The 21,633-nt window shown below is 37.9% G+C and overlaps 2 protein-coding genes across 3 annotated transcripts in view; both read right to left on the bottom strand.

Moving 5' to 3' along the window:
• LOC139164707 (leukocyte elastase inhibitor-like) overlaps positions 1-5,697 on the bottom strand; it is a 10,798-nt gene extending 5,101 nt beyond the window's left edge. Inside the window, exons 1-6 of one of the 2 annotated variants that reach the window (XM_070747155.1) lie at positions 5,385-5,697; positions 5,056-5,240; positions 2,357-2,494; positions 1,308-1,425; positions 664-806; positions 1-114 (exon numbers count right to left, since the gene is read on the bottom strand). The exon at positions 1-114 is cut by the window's left edge and continues 54 nt beyond it. In XM_070747155.1, the coding sequence (XP_070603256.1) occupies positions 1-114; positions 664-806; positions 1,308-1,425; positions 2,357-2,494; positions 5,056-5,223 (681 nt within the window). In that variant the 5' untranslated portion in view covers positions 5,224-5,240; positions 5,385-5,697. The remainder of the gene's footprint in view (positions 115-663; positions 807-1,307; positions 1,426-2,356; positions 2,495-5,055; positions 5,241-5,384) is intronic. The other variant, XM_070747156.1, reaches the window with a different exon arrangement.
• A 3,991-nt stretch (positions 5,698-9,688) lies between these two features.
• LOC139164708 (leukocyte elastase inhibitor-like) lies at positions 9,689-21,301 on the bottom strand. Its single transcript, XM_070747158.1, has 7 exons — positions 20,978-21,301; positions 20,666-20,850; positions 18,633-18,770; positions 17,204-17,321; positions 13,911-14,053; positions 12,453-12,620; positions 9,689-11,022 (listed from the first exon to the last, which is right to left on the bottom strand). The coding sequence occupies exons 2-7, from the start codon at positions 20,831-20,833 to the stop codon at positions 10,615-10,617; spliced, it is 1,143 nt and encodes a 380-aa protein (XP_070603259.1). The 5' UTR covers positions 20,834-20,850; positions 20,978-21,301; the 3' UTR covers positions 9,689-10,614.
• Between the last annotated feature and the right edge of the window lie 332 nt (positions 21,302-21,633).

Genomic DNA, 21,633 nt, shown 5'->3' with positions numbered 1-21,633 from the left:
GCTAACATCCTTCCCCTTGTATGGCAGCTCCAGCACACGACACTTGCATTCAGGGATATAACAAAAAGGAAGTCTCTTTTTCATAAACATCATCTTCACATTCTTCTTTTCTGTCTGGATTAATTTAAAAATATTACAGTGAGGAACTTATCAAACAACTAAGAAATAAAGCTTCTGTATGGATATGCTGAAGTTGATAGAAATAGTTCTGGGAAGGGAATCTTTGCAAAACTATATTAATTTAGTTGTTTTTGGAATAATACAACTCTATTAAGCTAAATGAAATTCATTTCCAGGTAAGGATAAATAGAACACCCAAGCCAACATAAAAAATAAACCAAGAGAAAAAACTTACCTATAGTATAAAAATAAATAAAAACTGCTTTATTTTTTTCCTTCATGTACTAGAGCAAATAGACAAATGACCCACTAAATTCAGTAAAACATTTCAGAATGGAATTAGGTTCAACTTATGGGAAAGTTGAGATTTTGTAAGTAGTAATTAGGCTCAAAGGAACGGATGTAAGGCTTGGGAAACATTACTACAGATAAGTTAGGAATATGTGATCAATGCTATCATAAAAACTTGATGATGCTTCATGAGAGTAGCTACCTAAACAACAAGCTTTTTATTACAGAAGGGAGACAAATGTAATCATTTACCTTATTTAGTCTAAAAGGCTTGTCTTTAGTATCTTTTTCTTTAAATGGCTCTGCCCAGTTGCCTTTAAAATAGACAGCATTCACCAACACCAATTTAGTCAATTCATCGATGGATCCTTCAGATAACAACTCAGGGATTTTACCTTGATGGAGAAATTTCACTGTTAATTAGGTGCGCCAAGAACTGAGATTTAAATAGTATTATCAGATCAATGAGACTAATCTAAATGCACTTGTTAACTATATATTTCCCCTCTGCAATTATCTTATAAATATTTTTCATTCTAAAAAAAATCCTGAATTAGTGAAAGCTGCTGTTATGGCACTGACTGGCCATTTCTGTCATGTGCTTAATGTGCCACCTCTCTAGAATCAATCAATCAAGGAAGCAAACAAGCAATAGCTGAGAGTGGGATCCCCAAGATCTTCTATGTAACCACGTTCAAGCAGGAGATCATTTCAGACAACTGAATGTCTAGTCTCTTCTTAAAAACCTCCTGTGGTGAAATTATTGGAGTTGCATTGTTCAGAAGCGGCCCAAGCCAAACAGGCCAGCCACTCACCAGGATACCAGGAACTAAAGTCCTGGTCTAGAGCAAAGAAAAGATAAAACTGTAGTTGTTAATTTTTGTAAAAAATCTCACCTTCCGTCTGTTGTTTAACCCATTGGTTAATTTCCTTTTTTGCCTCATATGGAGCAATTGAGAAATCTACTGTGGATAATTCCGCTCCATACAAATTCTGGGTGCTAGTCAAGAAATCCTAGTAAAACGAAACACATAACATTTATAAATTATAAAATAAATTATAAAATTATAAACAGAATTATTATGGATAATAAGGAAAGCATTTACATTAAATAAATAAACATAATAGATTAAATATAAATATAAATATAAATATAAATATAAATATAAATATAAATATAAATATAAATATAAATATAAATATAAATATAAATATAAATATAAATATAAATATAAATATAAATATAAATATAAATATAAATATAAATATAAATATAAATATAAATATAAATATAAATATAAATATAAATATAAATATAAATATAAATATGTGTATGATATGACTGTATGTATGGTTTTTTCCCCTTATATATATTGGGGTTACTTGTTTTTTAGACTTTTTAAATGTATTATTGTTATTTTAGATTCTAACCATTAGATTTATCATTACATATTATTTTTATCATTGCTGTAAGCCACCCCGAGTCTATGGAGAGGGGCGGCACACAAATCTAATACTGTAAATATAAATATAGATATAGATATAACTTTAAATATAACTTTAAATATAACTATAACTATAACTATAAATATACAATTTTTAAAAATCATCTCCAATCAAACAGAGATTCAATGAACCTGTAAAACTGCATATTTCAAAACTGTGATGGAATGAGCACCTGCAGAAGCCATGGGGGCAGGAGGGAAGCCTCCTTATGTGAGCCGCCACCCACCCACTGAGCGCATCTTTGCTGGGTCTCCCCGTGAATGCACTTCCATCTGGCCCCGCCTCAGCCAGCCATGGAGTCGCAAGGCGGGAAGGAGGATCGCCCGAAGGGAAGCCTTCACCGGGAGGGGATGAGAGCTATAGCAAGGGGCGCAAAGAGCCGCAAGCCATTCCAATGACCCATATTGATGTTTGTTTATTTATTTAGCAATCTACTTACAGACAGAAAGTTGCAACTTTTTTCTCCATACAATCTGTTAGCTAGTTTCAATCTATAAGGTGCATTGCTCTGGTTAATTTTAGCATTGAGTGTGTGAAATGCTGGATGAAGGTCTTCGACATCATCAAAATGAAGAGTCTGCATTGTAAAGATAAGTCTGAAATTAGTACCAATAATAAACTGGTTAGTTAAAAAATAATTTTGTCTAAGAACAATGGGGACATTTCAGAAATCTACAGACACACAGGAAGAAAGCATAGATAAACAAGTACTACAATGGACCATTTTCTGCAAACGTAGGTTTCATTTTAAAAGTGGGGCATAGAGTATCTAAGATTAATATGATGGGTTATACATATACATGGAAAAATTAGGAATTTACCAAAGATTGAATGTGTTTACCATATATTCTGTCTTAGGAAAGCAATGAAACAGGTGACTATTCAAAATTACCTTAGGATATCAGTTGCAGAATCCATGTAGACTACAGCACAAAAGAAACAGATACAGATAAGGAAAAAGATGAATATTAGTCTGATTTTTTATAACAAATGATTTTTTAATAAAGCATAGCAAGAGGGTAGACAATGTTTCCTTTGAATGCAATGGAGAACATCAAAATGTTTATTTCTTTTATTCTCTATTTGTGTGTTTAGTATGAGGGGCTGACACTGTCATTTGGAGACCAAAATATTAATTCTCCATAGAGGCTAAACAGTTTTGGGGAAATAGCTATTGCTTTTATTTATCACAATCTATTACTGTAATTGTGTGGTTGAAAATTTCAGCATAGCAAACAATGGCATGAGTCTATATGTTGAATTTCCTTGTGTAATAGCGGAAAAAAGAGCATTACTTCTTTGTATGTTTTTGTATATCAATTTGTTCCTACGTCCTTATTCCATACAGGTTGTACTATATGTGGAAAATCTAAACCATGGTTTTCAAACTTTTTCAGAGTGTAACCTGTAAGTTAAAAAATACAATTCCAAGAATCTCTGATTAATAGGCCAACTTTAGTGATAGTAAAGTTTTAAACTAACATAACTGCAAAATGTGCCAGATATATTTCTAGTGTGCTATTTATGTGCTGCATTTTTTGCAAAGTATGTGCTTGTACGGATACATTTAGAGCAGGAAGAATGAGGCAGAAGGAAATGAGGAACTGAAAGTAACAAGTGACTGAGAGCTTCAAATATGCATGGGTGTTTACAGAAAAGTGACAGTAAGAAAGTAAAAACAATGAATAAAACTATGGAATACATATGTCAGTTAAAAAAAAAGAAGGCATATTGGGATGAGAATGCCTAATAGCAATTCTTGAACATAAGAACATAAGAAGAGCCATGCTGAATCAGGCCAAAGCCCATCGAGTCCAGCATTCTGTGTCACACAGTGGCCCACCAATTGTACATGGGGATGTTGACCAGAAAGAGAAGGCAGAACCCTCCCTTTCCCTTGACGCCCAACAAATGGTACTCAAAGAAGGAACTGCTATATCTCTGGGACCTATTGCAATGGCTTGTTTATGTAAATGCACTATTGCTATTATCTCTTTTGCATCTGTCTTTTGTTCCAAATTATTAGAAACAATAAACCTCTGATTTTAAAGTAAGATCATTAGTTACCAATATATATATAAATTGCTAGTGCAGCCAGACGGGGACACTATTGAAGGATTGACTAAATGGTGGCAAAATGAGATACAAGTAGAGGTACAAGAGATGGAAAATATAGTAGAAAATATAAGAAAAATTAAAAATACAAGAATCAGGGAAATGAGAAGGAAAATATTACATAAGTGGTATTTTACTCCCGTTCAACTCGCACACTTTCAGCAGAATGTCAGGGGTAATTGTTGGCATGGGTGTCAAGATAAAGGAGTGTTTATGCATATGTTTTGGGAATGCCCGATAGTGCAGGAATTTGGGCAAAAAGTGAAAGAGGATATCAATAGAATGCTAAATATACAATGGACAATCACTAAGGAAATGGCAGTACTAGTTAAAAGCAATGTGATGGGAGAATTTAGAGAAATAAAGCAAGCAGCAATAGAAAGCGCTCAGGCAGTAATAGTTTTGGGTTGGGAGGATGCGACAAAATGGACAATGCAAAATTGGTATAGGTACACGGTGGACCATATTCAATTTGAAATTATGGATAAAAGGATAAATTCGGATAATGAAACTGAATTGGGACAACTGATGGGGCGGTGGGACAAGGTAAGACGATATATGATGAGCAGAATCCGAGACCAAGCTACAAGAAATAAATTGGAATCACTCTACAATATGTAAATAGATATACAGTATTGCTCTTGGGTCAAGTGGATGATATAAGAAACACCCCCAATTTGGTGGTCGGGTATGTGTGTGTGTCTGGGTGGTGGGCACATTTCACTATACACTGTTTTATGTTGTGTGTATATTAAACTTGTTAAAAATTAATAAAAAAATTTTTTTTTAAAGTAAGATCATTAGTAAATCACTGGAGTAAATCACAAAAGAAGTGACATCACTGATTCTGTGTCTTACTAACTTTTGGGAAGCTATATCCTTAATACATTTTAAGGGGATGATTCATCTCTAAACTAGAGGGAGTCTTTCAAATATGCAGCACTTAAAATACAACTCTCCTTACAAAAGAGACACAATTCCTCATAGCAGCCATACTGACATGTCAGAACAACATCTGCTGACCTTCAAGAGTTCCGAGGCTGTGTTACCGCGGGCCCCTAAGACGACCATGGCCAGGGCGGAGGATAAACTGAGCGGAGAAAAGAAAACGTTGCCGGTTTGGTTTCCTTCACTCAATTTTTGGAAAAGATCCAGAGCAAACTGCGAGTTTGCGTCAGCCAGTTTATCCATAGCGAGGAACGGGAAAGCTTGGAAACAAGTAAAACGAAAGAGAAAGAAAGTTATTCCTGACGCCCCTTTAAAATCATAGCACCAACGCCGAGCAACGACCACCGAAAAGCAAGCGCAAGCGTTAAACGGCAACAAGTGACAGCCGTGGGACCCGCCCTTACCTGCCGAGAGAAGCCCAGAACCGATGCTGAAGGTGGCTTGGATGCGCAGAGAGGCTGAGCCGCACAAATCCCAAGTCTTAACGCTGGGAGGAAGGGAGCGCTGGGGGGACTCTGGAGCCCACGAGACGGCAGCGCCCTGAGACTCAGACCTTCCCAGGCTGGTGGGGGGAAGAAATCTGAACCAGGCAGCCTTCGAGAGTTGGGAGGCGGAGTACAAGTGAGAGGAGAAGGAAGGATGGGGTTGCTATCTATGTGCCCACATCCGCACAATGCCTCCAATATACGTACCCGCCCAAACTGCACAAGCTCGCGGAACGGAAAGGAAGGGAGAGGGGAAGAGGATGGGTGGAAAGGGGGGCGGGGAAGGGGCGGTGGTGGGAGGGAAGTAAAACTTGAAGAAGCAGCAGAAGCCATACGGGGGTGAGGAACCTACAGAGGAGAACTTGCTCTTAAAGACTCCCATCAGTGTTCCCTCTAATTTTTGGGGGTGGGTGGGCGGAAAAGTATAGTGTCTGAGCGGCACAAACAAACAAAAAACCCACCCTGTTTTGCCTCAGAGAATTTCAAAATAAAATACTGTACTGTGTGTCTATAACAGTGAGCTCATAATAGGGCAACTCTATCAATATCAAAATGCCACTTAAATAGTTGAGCTAGTTTCAAAATGCCACTTAAATAGTTGAGCTAGATTTTGATTTTCTTTCTCTCTTCCTTACTCCCATTCTTTTTCTTTCTCTTTTCCTTCCTCTCTTTTTTCTATCTGTTTCTCTCTCTTCCTCTCTTCCTCTCTCTCTCCTTCCCTCTCACTCTTTCCCTCTCGGCTTCTGGGCAGGTTTGGAAAACTCTGAGTTGATGATGATTTTTAAGTGAGCGATTGCTCACTGCTCAGCTTAGAGGGAACTATGGCTCCCATATACATTTATGTAGTCTTATCAGGAAGTCAGGAAAGCACAGGCTCAGAAAGAATAAAGATTTGCACCGATATATATTTGCACCCGATATTATTATTATAATAATATTAATAATAATAATAACAATAATAATAATAGTAGTAGTAATAGTAATAATAATAATAATTCTTTGAACATAGAAATAACAAGAAAAATATATCAAGATCTGCTAAAGAGAGAAGACAAAGTAGTAAAAGGCAGCTGAGAGAAAGCAGAGCTTCTTAACTTATTCTTTGCGTTTATTTGTTTGTTTGTTTGTCAAACTTATGTAGGATAGTAATAGTTTGTATAAACATAAGTAAAAAGTAATGATAAAATAGGACAGTAAGACAGGGACTGTAGGTACAATAGTGCGCTAATGCATTTCCCTTCTCTTAGAAATGGTGACAGGTCAACTGCAGGCAGTCTAAGGTTAAAGTTTTTGGTCTTCAACAAAAAGAAACTATAGGGCCAACTACCAAAGTAAGAAAAAAAATAAGAGAACACCTGTCTGATATCAAATATTTATTATTTATTTATTTATTAGACTTCTTTGCCACCTTTATCGAGGCAACTTAGGACAGTGTACAACATAATGAAAACAATATGTAAAAAGAAATCTAATTATTGTTTTAAAAAGTATTATTAATAAAATTATAAAGATTTCCCATATGCAGTCATTTCCATTCATTCAGTCCAATCATTCACAATATTGGCCAGAGACAATCTAGTCTCTCACAGCCCCCATGCCCGCTGGTAGAGGTAGGTCTTCAGAGCTTTACAGGATGGAGACGACGGTATGTATCTCTGGTGGGAGTTTGTTCCAGAGGGCTGGGGCTGCCACAGAGAAGGCTCTTCTCCTAGGCCCCAGCAGACGACATTGTCTGGCCGAAGGGACCTGGAGAAGGCCAACTCTGTGGGACCTAACCGGTCACTGGGGTGCATGAGGCAGAAGGTCCTGTAGGTAACCATAGGTTAATATATTCTGTAGGTAAATACATTCACCTGTTGTATATAAATCACCAGGACCTGACAGATTACATTCCAGAGTTTTAAAGGAGATGGCAGATGTCATCTCAGAAGCATTCTATCACATATTTCAAAAATCCTGGAGCACCAAGGAACTACCAGAGGAGTGGAAAAGAGCTGATCTGGTTCCCACAGACACAGGAAACTACAAACCAATCACCCTAATACCAATATCTGGGAAGATACTGGAAAAAAATAATCAAAAAACAAATCTGCGAACAACTAGAATTGAGTAAAGTAACAATTAGAAGTCAGCAGGTTTGTTAAAAACAGATCATGCCAAAGCAATCTTATTTCATTCTTTAAATTAGTAAACCAGCAAAATGCTGTGGGGATAAAATACTTAGACTTCAGCCAGGGCATTGGACACAAACTACTTCTTGGTAAGCTAAAAAAAAGTGGGACAGATAGCAACACTATCAGATGAATTTGTAACTGGCTGACAAACCATACTCAACAAGTCCTGAACAGCAGGTACTATGTCAACATGAGGGAAGTAAGCAGCAGGGTACTTCAAGGTTCCGTCGTAGGACCAGTACTCTTTGATATCTTCATAAATGACTTAGATGAGAAATAGAATGGGATCTTATCAAATTTGCAGATGATACTAAACTGACAGGAATAGCAAATATCCTAGATCAGGGGTAGGCAAAGTTGGCTCTTCTATGACTTGTGGCCTTCAACTCCCAGAAGATTGCTTCATTAAATGATCCATACATTTAAGTTCCAAGATAGGATTCATATTTTTCAACTGCATTCTTATGTATAACCACCAAAATGTGTTATGTGTATTCATTCCAACAGTGTTTACACTTGTTATTTATAAGCTCAGCAGAAATATCCATGGCTAGCCATGACATCATAAAAATGATAAACAATAAGGCAAGCTGAATTGACTGTACAGCAACAATTATCATCAGATGGAAAAGTATACAGGGCAGATACGTCTATGTTGTAAAACCTTGATTCATGCTTAGTGACTTCTACTCTCCATTCCAAATTCCCATACATCTCCAAGCAATTGTGCAGAATTTATCTAGCAATCAGAACACTGGAACCTTGTACTAAAATTATTTCCTCAAATTCATTAAAAATAATTCTATCCTGTATTAGTATTAAAATTGAATACGACTAGAATGGCAGTAAACAAACATAGTAAGGATGGAGAGATGATGAGACTCCCTCCTTTACCATCAAGATGTAATATGAACAAGGATTCATCCTTTGGTTTGCTCATATTTATAGCTAGTCATTCAACCCATTCCAAATGTCATCAGAATTTCTTTATTTCACACCTACCTTTAATAAAATCAATGCCTGAAAGATGGGTAGCATTATGTATGTCAGATTTACTGAGGAGGGAGAATGTGGATAGAAAATATCAAATAATTAGAAGTGTTGTGAAATAATGGAGGACCACTGGCAATTTGTATGTGAACAATTCTGCATTTATTGCAGGATAAGAAAACTTGTACCATAATTCCACATAAGGTACTTACTAAGACAAATGCCAAATTGCTTTGCATTTTTAAGAACAAAAATGAAGTCACTGTTGTGACCCACCAGCAGCCCGTGCATCTGGTAGCGGATCCCATTCAAGACGAGGCTGATGAGGTGATGCACAAGCAGCCTGTGCAGCTGGCACCCAAGTCGGACAGTGAGGAGGCTGCCAAGGGCTCGGTGCCAAAGGCAGACATTGAGCCAGGGTCTTCAGAACCTCCAGCCCCTCACAACAGTGATGAGGCAGAAGAGGAGGAGCTTCTTCTTAATACCCAAGCATGCAGAGCTGCCGAAAGGAAGGATGGCTACTCAGGAGGAGGTCTCCTCAGGAGTAGGCTTGGGGCTAATTGGGCACTCCCCCAAACTTACGTAAGGAATGTTGAAGATGTAAAAAATCTCTGCAGGAAACAACTCATTTGATAATTTGTTCCATCGTGGGCCTCTTGTTTGAAAAACCTCTGCTTGGCTTATGTTTTGGCTTCTGTTTGATGGATTGATTCCAGGCATCTTGCCAACCTCCATAAGCTTTCTGCAATATTCAGGACAAGATTCTTATCTTTATGGACTTAAGTCAGCTGTTAATGCCAAAATCCAACAGGCATGTCAGAGGGTCCAGACTAGAAACAGTTGGTTTTTTCAGGAAAAGACTGATTCAAGATTTATTTGTGTGTGAACACTACTGTTTATTAGTAGTGGTTAATCAATCAGATATAGATTTAAACAAACTACATGGGTGCTACATTTTCCCTGGTCCATAGCTGGGGCAGAACAGTCAATTTCTGGATAATCTTTCTAGATAAACTTTCTATATAATCAATGATTTTCAAGGACAATGGACCAAAGACATTATATTGAATGAAAACCAACTTTATTCCAATAATTCATGTGTTACTCGTTTTACAAATATAATGCACAGTAGCTGCCCTTGCCTGGTGGCTTCCAAACAGCTGAAATTACAATCCCTAGAATTCCTAGCTAGCTGGAAATTAAAGGAACTGCAATCAAACACAGGTGAATGTCCTAAATTAGAGATGGCTACTCTTTAGAGCAGGAGTGTCAAATTCGCATCATCAGGGCATCGTTATTTATTTTATTTTATTTATTTGTTTTGTCAAGTACATACTGGAGGTATGTAAAGATATAATAATATTACAAAACTAGAATGCTATATTGATATTTTAATTGAATGTAACTGTAATACTAAAATGAAAATTTTGATGTGGAATGTTGTCAATTATTTTTCTGCATGGATTTGATTATAGTTAGATTTCTTTTCTGTATTAGTTAGACTTCTATGACTAGCAGAGCAAATGTAGCTCCTTTAAATGTTGAATGTTGTTCGTGTTGTTTGTCTGAAGAAAACTTTAATAATTTTTTTTTAAAAGATATAATAATATTCATATACATATTAGTAATAAGAAAAAATATAAGAAGAAACATTAGATATAATAATATTCATATGCATGTAAAAATAAAAGAAATATTAGGATAGGGGACGGAGGGCACGCTGGTGACTTATCATTTTTCTCCCCTTCATAAAACCAGGCAAGGGAATAACCAGCACATAATTCAACCTGCTTGGGGGGCGCATGTTTTACAGCCCTGCTTTAGAGTGTCACACAAAATCTATTAATAGATTGAGGACTTCAAGAAAATCAAAAATGGAAAACATCTGGAGGAACCCAACTTGTTCATGGCAATTCCTCCAAGCAGGCAGAGAAATATGTATTTGCTATTATGCTGGAAGTTGGTTTCATGACTTACGATACTCTTTATGGAGAAGTAAATCTACCAAGGAAAAGTATCGTGTTGGTTGGATTATGACGGATAAAAAATAGGAAAGGGTGGTCAGCATTGAAGTTCTCTTTCCTGGGCAGACATAAAGGAACACATTTAACAGCAGTAGCTGCTGCTGCTTCAGTGCCCACTTCATTTACTTCCAGAAATGACTGGTGAACAATTTTAGACACGTGGAGATCCGGAGATCCTGACATTCCTGACAAATTAGCCTTGTCACTGTCAAAAACATCCACTACCCCCAATGCTTCAAAGTAAGATTGAAGATCATAGTGTTCTTCCAGCTGAAATTTAGGTAGATGTACATAGATGTCCATGAAGGGATTCATATTATTGTGGTGGGTCCATTCTTTCAGTTTTTTCAAAGTAAGCTGCTGCTCCAGCTAAAATGGCAAAGAAAGATAACTAATTATTTGAATCACTGTGCCACTATATTTCCATTTCAGCACAGAGAAAAGTGTTGCTGAAAAACAGGACATCACTCACTTCAGTATGAATGAATTTGGAAAGGAGAGCACGTTTCTCTACCCCAGACATGGTCTTTCTATAACTGAATCCAAGATGGCCTGTGCCCCATGCTAAACTATTTACAACTTTAACAGATGTTCAGATGGGATAAAATGAATGCAGAGTTTATGTAGTATAAACATAATTAGAAGTAATCAATAGATTTTTTTAAAAAGTATTTTCAAGCAAAACCATGTTTGTCCTGTCTAAACGTAACATAAAAAGCATTTATTTTACAGCATTTGCCCAGGTTCGCCTGGTGCACCAGTTGCGGCCCTACTTGGACAGGGAGTCATTGCTCACATGCTGTCAGGCCCTCGTCACCTCGAGGTTTGATTACTGCAATGCTCTCTACATGGGGCTATCTTTGAAAAGTGTTCGGAAACTTCAGATCGTGCAGAATGCAGCCGCGAGAGCTATCGTGGGGCTTCCCAGATTTGCCCACGTTTCTACAATACTCCGTGGCCTGCACTGGCTGCCGATCAGTTTCTGGTCACAATTCAAAGGGTTGGTAATGACCTTTAAAGCCCTACATGGCAGTGGACCAGAATACCTCCAGAACTGCCTTCTACCGCATGAATCCCAGCGGTCAATAAGGTCCCACAGAGTTGGCCTTCTCCGGGTCCCATCAACCAATGTCATTTGGCGGACCCCAGGGGAAGAGCCTTCTCTGTGGCGGCCCCGTCCCTCTGGAATCAACTCCCCCCAGAGATTTGAACGGCCCCCACCCTCCTTGTCTTTCGCAAATTACTCAAGACCCACCTATATCGCCAGGCATGGGGAAACTGAGACACCCCCCCCAGGCTTTTATATTTTATGTTTGGTATGTATGTGTTGCATGGTTTTAATTGTTGGGATTTTATATATCTTTTTCTTTTAATATTAGATTTGTTTCACTGTTATATTGTCTTTTATTATTGTTGTTAGCCGCCCCGAGTCTTCGGAGAGGGGCGGCATACAAATCTAATAAATTATTATTATTATTATTATTAATAATTATTATTATTTATTTAATATACTATTTAAATCCTATTCAGAACTAATCTGTTTTCAACTCTTTCACCCAAGATGATTAAGGATTCATAATGTCTGGTACAAATAGGAAGAAAACTCTTACATATTTACTGGGGATCCCCAGAATAAGGCAGGACTCTCTTCAGAACCCCACTGATGTATGTGGAGCCACTTAACAGCTCACATAAGCCCCAAATTTGTTTGGGTGATCCTACCAAGTATTTATGAGATATTTGGAATATTTTTAAGGATAATGATTTTACAGCCATAGCAAGAGAAACAACATAATCACCTGTTCCAGGCCTGTGGAATTATCCTCAATGCTGTCAGGCAAAAGGATTATCATGCTAACATCCTCTTCCTTGTATGGCAGCTCCAGCACACGACACTTGCATTCAGGGATATAACGAAAAGGAAGTCTCTCTTTCATAAACATCATCTTTACATTCTTCTGTTCTGTCTGGATTATTGTAAGAATATTAAAGTGAGGAGCTTATGAAACAACAAAGACATAAGGCTTCTAGATATATATGCTGAAGTTGATAGAACTAGTTCTGGGAAGTGAATCTTTGCAAAACTATATTAATATATGTTGTGGTTAGCTCTGGCCCTGCTCCTACCCAAAGGACTGTGGATGTGGGGGAGACATCCACATGCTGCAGGCCTGTTTCCCCCCCCCCCCCCGTGGAATCTGATGATGAAGGCTCCTCTGACCAAGAAGACATGAGTGACAGGGAGGAGGAGAGTGTGGGAGACAGCTCAGAAGGAGATCAATTATCTAGCTCCTCCTTGGATTCAGAACAAGAGTTAATGATACAGCCACGCATGCGGAGAGCGATGCATAGGCAACAACAACTGAGAGATTATTATCAAAGAAAATGAGGCCACCTGTGGTTGGGTGGGGCTGTGGTAATTAGTGAGGCTGGTATAAATAGCAGCCTGTGGGTTTGGCCATTGTGGAGGATTATCTGATCCTTGTGTTTCGTGACTGCTTTACTGACTTTGACTTTTTGTGTGCTGATTTTTCCCTGCTTTGAAACTAAACCAGAGCAAAGTGTGTGTCACTTTGTGAAAGAAGAAGGACTGTAAATTGCCTCACAGTTGCAAGATAAGTATCACAGAACTGATAAGGGACTTGTACAAATTACCAGTTTGTTTGGAGAGGAGTGCTCTTTGCTATACCAAAAGAGGGCTTGGTTTAAGTGGATTTTCATTATAAAGAACATTGTTTTGAATTTTCAAATGTGTGTGTGTCTGAAATTTGTACCTGTGAATTTTTGGGAGGATTCTACCAGAGAGCCCGACAGAACAAATACATAGTTGTTCTTTGGAATTAATACAACTCTGTTAATCTAAATGAAATTCATTTCCAGGTAAGGATAAATAGAACATCTAAGCCAACAGAAAAAAATAAACCAAGGGCAAAAACATACCTATAGTATCGAAATAAATAAAAATTGTTTTATTGTTTTATTTCATGTATTAGACTAAATAGAGAAATGACCCACTAAATTCAGTAAAACATTTCAGAATGGAGGTAGGTTGAACTTAAGGGAAAGTTGAGATTTGTAACTAGTGATTAGGCTCAAAGGAACTGATATAAGACTCCAAAACATTACTACAGATAAGTTAGGAATATGTGTTCAATACTATCATAAAAACTTAATGATGCTTCATGAGAGTAGCTATTGCTACACCTATGTAAACCACAAGCTGTTATTACAGAAGAAAGACAAATATAATCATTTACCTTATTTAGTCTAAAAGGCTTGTCTTTAGTATTTCCTTCTTCAAATGGTTCCTCCCAGTTGCCTTTAAAGTAGATAGCATTCACCAAAACCAATTTAGTCATTGCATTGATGGACCCTTCAGATAACAACTCGGGGATTTTACCTTGGAGAAATTTCACTGTTAATTAGGTGTTCCAAGAACTGACACTTAAATAGTATTATCAGATCAATTAGACTAATCTAAATGCACTTGTTAAATATACACTGCTCAAAAAAATAAAGGGAACATTTAAACAGCACAATATAACTCCAAGTAAATCAAACGTCTGTGAAATCAAACTGTCCACTTATGAAGCAACACTGATTGACAATCAATTTCACATGCTGTTGTGCATATTCAACTTTATACATAACAAAGTATTCAGTGAGAATATTTCATTCATTCAGATCTAGGATGTGTTATTTGAGTGTTCCCTTTATTTTTTTGAGCAGTATGTATTTCCCCTCTGCAATTATCTTATAAATACTTTTCTTTTTTAAAAATCCTGAATTAGCAAAAGCTGCTGTTATGGCCATTTCTGTCATGCACTTAATATGCCACTTCTCTAGAATCAATCAATCAATCAATCAATCAATCAATCAAGGAAGCAAGCAAGCAATAGCTGGAAGAGGGACCCTGGAGGACTTCTAGTCGAACCGCATACAAAGACCATTTAAGACAACTGAATGTCTAGTCTCTTCTTAGAAACCTCCTGGGACAAACCTGTTAGAGTTACATTGTTCAGAAGATGCCCAACCCAAACAGGCCAGCCACAGACCCGGATACCTGGAACCATAGTTCCCTCTAAGCTGAGCAGTGAGCAATCGCTCACTTAAAAATCATCTTCAACTCAGAGTTTTCCAAACCTGCCCAGAAGCCGAGAGGGAAATTTTATTATTATTTCTGTGTCGCCCAGTCCCGAAGGGACTGTCGCTCAGACACTATACTTTTCCGCCCACCCCAAAAAAAATTTAGAGAGAACACTGCCTGGAACTAAAGTCTTTGCAGATAATTGAAAACAAACACAGCAGAAAGTTCTTTAAGAAAATATTTACTTCTTCTCAGCAAAACTATTTTATATATTTACAGTGTAGGTATCTCACTAGATGATTCTACTATACTATACACTACAACCAGAGATCACACAATAACTACTTCAAGTCAAACTAACCTTCAAGCCACAATATCTTCAAGCCACACCTATGCAAATGTGTATCATGCTAGAATAGAATAGAATAGAGCAGAGCAGTGTAGAGTAGAGTAGAGTAGAGTAGAATAGAATAGAATAGAATAGAATAGAATTCTTTATTGGCCAGGTGTGATTGCACACACTAGGAATTTGTCTTTGGTGCATATGCTCTCAGGGTACATAAAAGAAAAGATACATTTATCAAGAATCATGAGGTACAGCACTTAATGATTGAATTGGGGTCAAATAAGCAAAGAGGAAACAATCAATATTAATAAAAATCTTAAGGATACAAACAATAAGTTACAGTCATACAGTTCTAAGTGGGAAGAAATGGGTGATAGGAATGATGAGAAAAAACTAGTAATAATGGTAGTGCAGACTTAGTAAATAGTTTGACAGTGTTGAGGGAATTATTTGTTTAGCATAGTGATGGCATTCATGACAAAACTGATCTTCTGTCCAATTGTCTTGGTGTGCAGTGGTCTGTAGTGATGTTCTGAGGGCAGGAGTGTCCAGGATGCGAGTGGTCAGTAAATATTTTCCCCGCCCTCTTTTTGACTCGTGCAGTATACAGGTTCTCAATGGAAGACAGGTTGGCAGCAATTGTTTTTTCTGCAGTTCTGATTATCCTCTGAACTCTGTGTCGGTCTTGCTGGGTTGCAGAACCAAACTAGACACTTATAGAGATGCAGATGACAGACTCAATGATTCCTCTGTAGACCTGTATCAGCAGCTCCTTAGGTAGTTTGAACTTCCTGAGTTGGCGCAGAAATAACATTCTTTCTTGTGCTTTTTTATTATGTTTTTGATGTTATGTGACCATTTTAGGTCTTGAGATATGAAAGAACCTAGAAATTTGAAGGTATCTACTGTTGATACACTGTTGTTTAGTATTGTGACAGATGGTAGGATGGGAAGGTTTCTCCTAAAATCTATGACCATTCCTACAGTTTTGAGTGTGTTCAGTTCTAGATTGTTCCGGATGGACCACAATTCAACCTCCGGTCTGTATGTGGTTTCATCGTTGTCTTGAACGATAACAGACATCATGTGTTAAAATTAGAAATGAAAATGAATTGTAATTATTAAGGATAATATTGTTATGATTATTTGTATTGATATGTATGGAAACCCAGAAAACAAACCATTCATGACATGAAATATGTAAAAATAAAACATTAAAAACTTTTTTGAAAAAAAAACCAAGAGAGAGAGGCACATTTCCTTGGGGCTGTGCATTATTATTATTATTATTATTATTATTATTATTATCATCATCATCATCATCATAATCATCATCATCATTATTGATTACATTTGTATGCCATCTCTCTCCGCAGACTGCCAGTGCTACAATGCAGGAGGGATGAAGTTTACCTCAGGGCCCCCTAAGCCAGGCCACCCATGCCCCAACACCTGCCTTGCCCTGTGGCCACAACACCTTCTCAGCCTCCTGCTGTGTTGCAGCCATTAGCAAGAGAAGAAGTGGGCTGCCAGCCACACGGGGTCCTATTGGACATAGGCATTGGTGCTACTGCCACAAGGCTGGTGTTATCAGGCCAAAGCCATATTTTATTGAAACCTCTGTCCTGTCACATGTAAATGCTTTAGAATGTTTCTTGGTATGGGAACTTGGGAGAGGTGGCTGCATGCCATGACACATTCCTTTTAGGTTCTCAAGGTCAGCCTTTGTTCAGCATCTGACCAGAAGCTGTGGGAGTTGCCGGATATGCTGGTAGAAGATGTATGGTTCATGTGATGGCCTTGTGGGAGGAGATGCGGGGAAATGAACTTTAACCTGGGTGGAGAAGCCATCGTAGCTTTAGATTCAGATTTCTCCAGTTGTGCTAACAGGGCCCTGTTAATAAATTGGAACTTTGAAGAAGGCCAAGCCTTGGACTCTGATTTATTTCTTGATGCTATTTGGAATGCTGGCCACGCTCATACCTGATTTACCGAAGGGGGGAAAAGGCCAGATATGCCACGTGATTCCACCATGATAACATGAGATTGACATCTCTGAGGTAGACCAAAGAAAAGATAAAACTGTAGTTGTTAATTGTTATTTTAAAAAATCTCACCTTCCGTCTGTTGTTCAACCCATTGGTTAATTTCCTTTTTTGCCTCGTGTGGAGCATTTGAGAAATCTACTGTGGATAATTCCGCTCCATACAAATTCTGGGTGCCAGTCAAGAAATCCTAGTAAAATGAGAAATATATTAATAAATTATGAAGTAAATTATAAAATTACAAAATAAACAGAATTATTATGTATAACAAGAGAAGCATTTACATTAAATAAATAAATAAATAAATAAATAAATAAATAAATAAATGTAATACTAAATAAATAAATAATACTAAATAAATAATACTAAATACTAAATACTAAATACTAAATACTAAATACTAAACACTAAACACTAAACACTAAACACTAAATACTAAATAATAAATAACAAATAATAAATAATAAATAATATTTAAAAATCATCTCCAATCAAATAGAGATTCAAAAACTGCATATTTCGGAACTGTGATAGAATGTGCAGTGGGGAAGCCTCTTTGTGGCAGCCAACCACCCTCCAAGCGTATCTTTGCTGGGTTTCCCCATGAATGCGCATCCTCCTGGCCCCGCCTCAGCCAGCCAGGGAGTCCCAAGGTGGAAAGGAGGATGGCCCGAAGGGAAGCCTTCACCAGCATCAGAAAATCAGCCCCAGCCACTTCTCCATTCATGCCATCGCCCTTACCTTCTCAGGCCAGATGAGGGAAGGGAGGGCGAGGCCAGCCATTGATGGGACAGTGAGCCACAAGAGGGGGCCCAAAGAGCCGCAAGTGGCTCCAGAGCCACAGGTTACCAACTGGTCATACTCTAATAAAATTTGAAACTGACCTATAAAGCCTTCCACAAGAGTCTTAAGACTCACCTATGTTGCCAACACTGGGGCAATTAGATCTTGCCCCCCCCGACCAATAAATGTGATGCATGGTATGATTGGATTGTCTGATTGAGTAATATATAGGGTTTTTAGCTGTAGTTTTTTAATTTAGTTTTTTAGTTTTAGTTTTAATTGGATTTGTAGGCCGCCCCTCTCCGAGGACTCGGGGCGACTCACAGCATGTACAGGAAAAAACAGGAAACAGTAATAACCAACCAATTAATACATTACAAAACAATCTTTAAAATTAAAAAAAACTATCAATACCATTCATTCAACAGTCATTCTAAGAACATTCATTGTTCAGGGGGGAAGATCTGATGAACCCCAGGTATCATAACTCCTGTAGGCCTTTCAATTAGCGCATTAAAATTTCTGTATTTTAATGTATTAGATTTAATGTATTAGATTTGTTTTGTACATTTTGTTTCTATATTTATTCTGTGAGCCTCCTCGAGTTTTCAGAGAAAACAAATCTAAATAATAATGATGATGATGATGATGATAATAATAATAATAATAATAATAATAATAATAATATTGATGTTTATTTATTTAGCAATCTACTTACAGATAGAAAGTTGAAAGTTTTTTCTCCATACAATCTATTAGCAAGTTTCAATCTATAAGGTGCATTGCTCCGGTTAATTTTAGCATTGAGTGTGTGAAATACTGGATGAAGGTCTTCGACATCATCAAAATGAAGAATCTGTATTGTAAAGATAAATCCTAACTTAGTACCAATAATAACTGGTTAGTTAAAAAAGTAAATTTGTCTAAGAATAATGGGGACATTTCAGAAATCTACAGATTCACAGGAAGAAAGCATAGATAAACAAGTATCTATGGACCATTTGTTGCAAATTTAAGTTTAAGTTTCATTTTAAAAGAGGGGCATAGAGTATCTAAGATTAACGTGATGGGTTATACATATACAAGGGAAAATTAGGGATTTACCAAAGATTGAATGTGTTTACCATATACTGTATTCTGTCTTAGGAAAGTGATGAAACAAGTGACTTTATTCAAAATTACCTTAGGATATCAGTTGCAGAATCCATGTAGACTACTACAGCACAAAAGAAACGGATACAGATAAGGAAAAAGATGAATATTAGTTTGATTTTTATAACAAATGGTTTTTAATAAAGCATAGCAAGAGGGTAGACAATGTTTCCTTTGAATGCAATGGAGTGTGTCGAAATGTTTATTTCTTTTATTTCCTATTTGTGTATTTAGTATGAGGGGCTCACACACATTTGGAGACCAAAATATTAATTCTCCATAGAGGCTAAACAGTTTTGGGGGAAACAGCTATTGCCTTCATTTATCACAACCTGTAATTGTGTGGTTGAAAATTTCAGCATAGCAGACAATGGCATGAGTCTATGGTGAATTTCCTTGTAGAATAGCGGGAAAAAGAGAGCATTACTTCTTTGTATGTTTTTGTATATCAATTTATTCCTACACCCTTTTTCCATACAGGTTGTACTATATGTGGAATATCTAAACCACGGGTTTTCAAACTTTCTCGGAGTATAACCTGTCACTTAAAAATACAATTCCAAGAATCTCTGATCAATAGGCCGACTTTACTGATAGTAAATTGCCTGCCTGCCTGCCTAACTACTGAGAGAAGAGAAATATAGGTATCCATTGGACGGTTGCAAGTAATAAGGCCTAGAAGTGGGCTTGTAGGCGTCACTGAACCAAAGTTTTAAACTAACATAACTGCAAAATGTACCAGATGTATTTCTAATGTGCTGACTGGTGTGTTGCATTTTCTGCAAAGTATGTGCTTGTACGGACACATTTAGAGCAGGAAGAATGAGGCAGAAGGAAATGAGGAACTGAAAGTAACAAGGGACTGAGGGCTTCAAATATGCATGGGTGTTTACAGAAAGTGACGGTCAGTAAAAACAAGTAAGTAAAACTATGTAATGTGTAGGTCAGTTTAAAAAAAAAGAAATGTGGCTTGAGAATAGTATCCTTTGCTAATAGCAATCCTTGAAGGAACCACTATATCTCTGGACCCCATTGCATTGGCTTGTTAATGTAAGTGCACTATTGCTATTATTTCTTTTGCTTCTGTCTTTTGTTCCAAATTATTAGAAACAATAAACCTCTGATCTTAAAGTAAGATTTATTGCTTGGGGTTCCATCTTAGGTTTTTTAATTAGAATTTTCCTGTGAAAATTCTACCTACCTACCGACCGACCATCTCTCTCCAACCTCTCCATCATTCCTCTCTGTCTCTCTATCTCTCTCCCTCCATCATTAGCTTGCCAGTTGATGATACCTTAATGGAACTATCTCTATCACTTCTCTATCTTCATCATTTATCACCCTTATTCTCTTGAAAATGGTTTGTTCAGCAGATCATTAGTAAATCACCAAAGAAGTGACATCACTGATCCTGTGTCTTACTAACTTTCGGGAAGTCCCAAATCCAGCTATATCCTTAATACATTTTAAGAGGATGATTCATCTCTAAACTACAGGGAGTCTTTCAAATATGCAGCACTTAAAATGCAACTCTCCTTATGAAAGAGCCACAATTCCTCATAGTAGCCATACTGACGTGTCAGAACAACATCTGCTGACCTTCAAGATTTCCGAGGCTGTGTTACCGCGGGCCCCTAAGACGACCATGGCCAGGGCGGAGGATAAACTGAGCGGAGAGAAGAAAACGTTGCGGGTAGGGTGGGCTTCGCTCAACTTTTGGAAAAGATCCAGAGCAAACTGCGAGTTTGCGTCAGCCAGTTTATCCATAGCGAGGAACGGGAAAGCTTGGAAACAAGCAAAAAGAAAGAGAAAGAAAATGATTTCTGACGCACCAACCCCGAGCAACGACCACCGGAGAGCAAGCGCAAGCTTTAAACGGCAACAAGCGACAACCGTGGAACCCGCCCTTACCTGCCGAGAGAAGCCCAGAGCCGATGCTGAAGGTGGCTTGGATGCGCAGAGAGGCTGAGCCGCACAAATCCCAAGTCTTAACGCTGGGAAGAAGGGAGCTATGGGGGGATTCTGGAGCTGGCGAGACGGCAGCGCCAGACCTTCCCAGGCTGGTGGGGGAAGAGATCTGAGCCAGGCAGCCTTCGAGAGTTGGGAAGCGGGGGACAAGTGAGAGGAGGAGGAAGGATGGGGTTGCTATCTATGTGCCCACATCCGCACAATGCCTCCAATATACGCACTTAGCCCACTCGCTCCTGCTGCACCAGCTCATGAACGGAAAAGAAGGAAGATGAGAAGAGGATGGGTGGAAAGGGTGGGGGAGGGGCGGTGGGTGGGAGGGAAGTAAAAGCGAAAGAAGCAGCAGAAGCCAGACGGGGGTGAGAAACCTACAGAGGAGAACTTGCTCTTCAAGGCTCCCACATATGCAGTCTTGTCAGGACGTCAGGAAAGCAAAGGCTCAGAATGAATAAAGATTTGCCGCCGAAGTCAAAGATATATTTTTTAAATTATTTATTTATTTATTTATTTTATTTATTCAATTTTTATGCTGCCCTTCTCCTTAGACTCAGGGCAGCTTACAACATGTTAGCAATAGGACTTTTAAACAGAGCCAGCCT

The sequence above is a fragment of the Erythrolamprus reginae genome, chromosome 3 (genome assembly GCF_031021105.1).
Source record: "Erythrolamprus reginae isolate rEryReg1 chromosome 3, rEryReg1.hap1, whole genome shotgun sequence".
NCBI classification, from domain to species: domain Eukaryota; kingdom Metazoa; phylum Chordata; class Lepidosauria; order Squamata; family Dipsadidae; genus Erythrolamprus; species Erythrolamprus reginae.
This window is presented reverse-complemented; position numbering and strand designations above follow the sequence as displayed.

Coding starts and splice junctions, on each gene's coding strand:
- LOC139164708 (XM_070747158.1), bottom strand. CDS start 20,833: ATGGATAAACTGGCTGACGCAAACTCGCAGTTTGCTCTGGATCTTTTC. Junction 18,771..20,665: donor CAGCCTCGGAAATCTTGAAG/GTCAGCAGATGT, acceptor TTTACAATACAG/ATTCTTCATTTTGATGATGT. Junction 17,322..18,632: donor AAACTTTCAACTTTCTATCT/GTAAGTAGATTG, acceptor TCATTTTACTAG/GATTTCTTGACTGGCACCCA.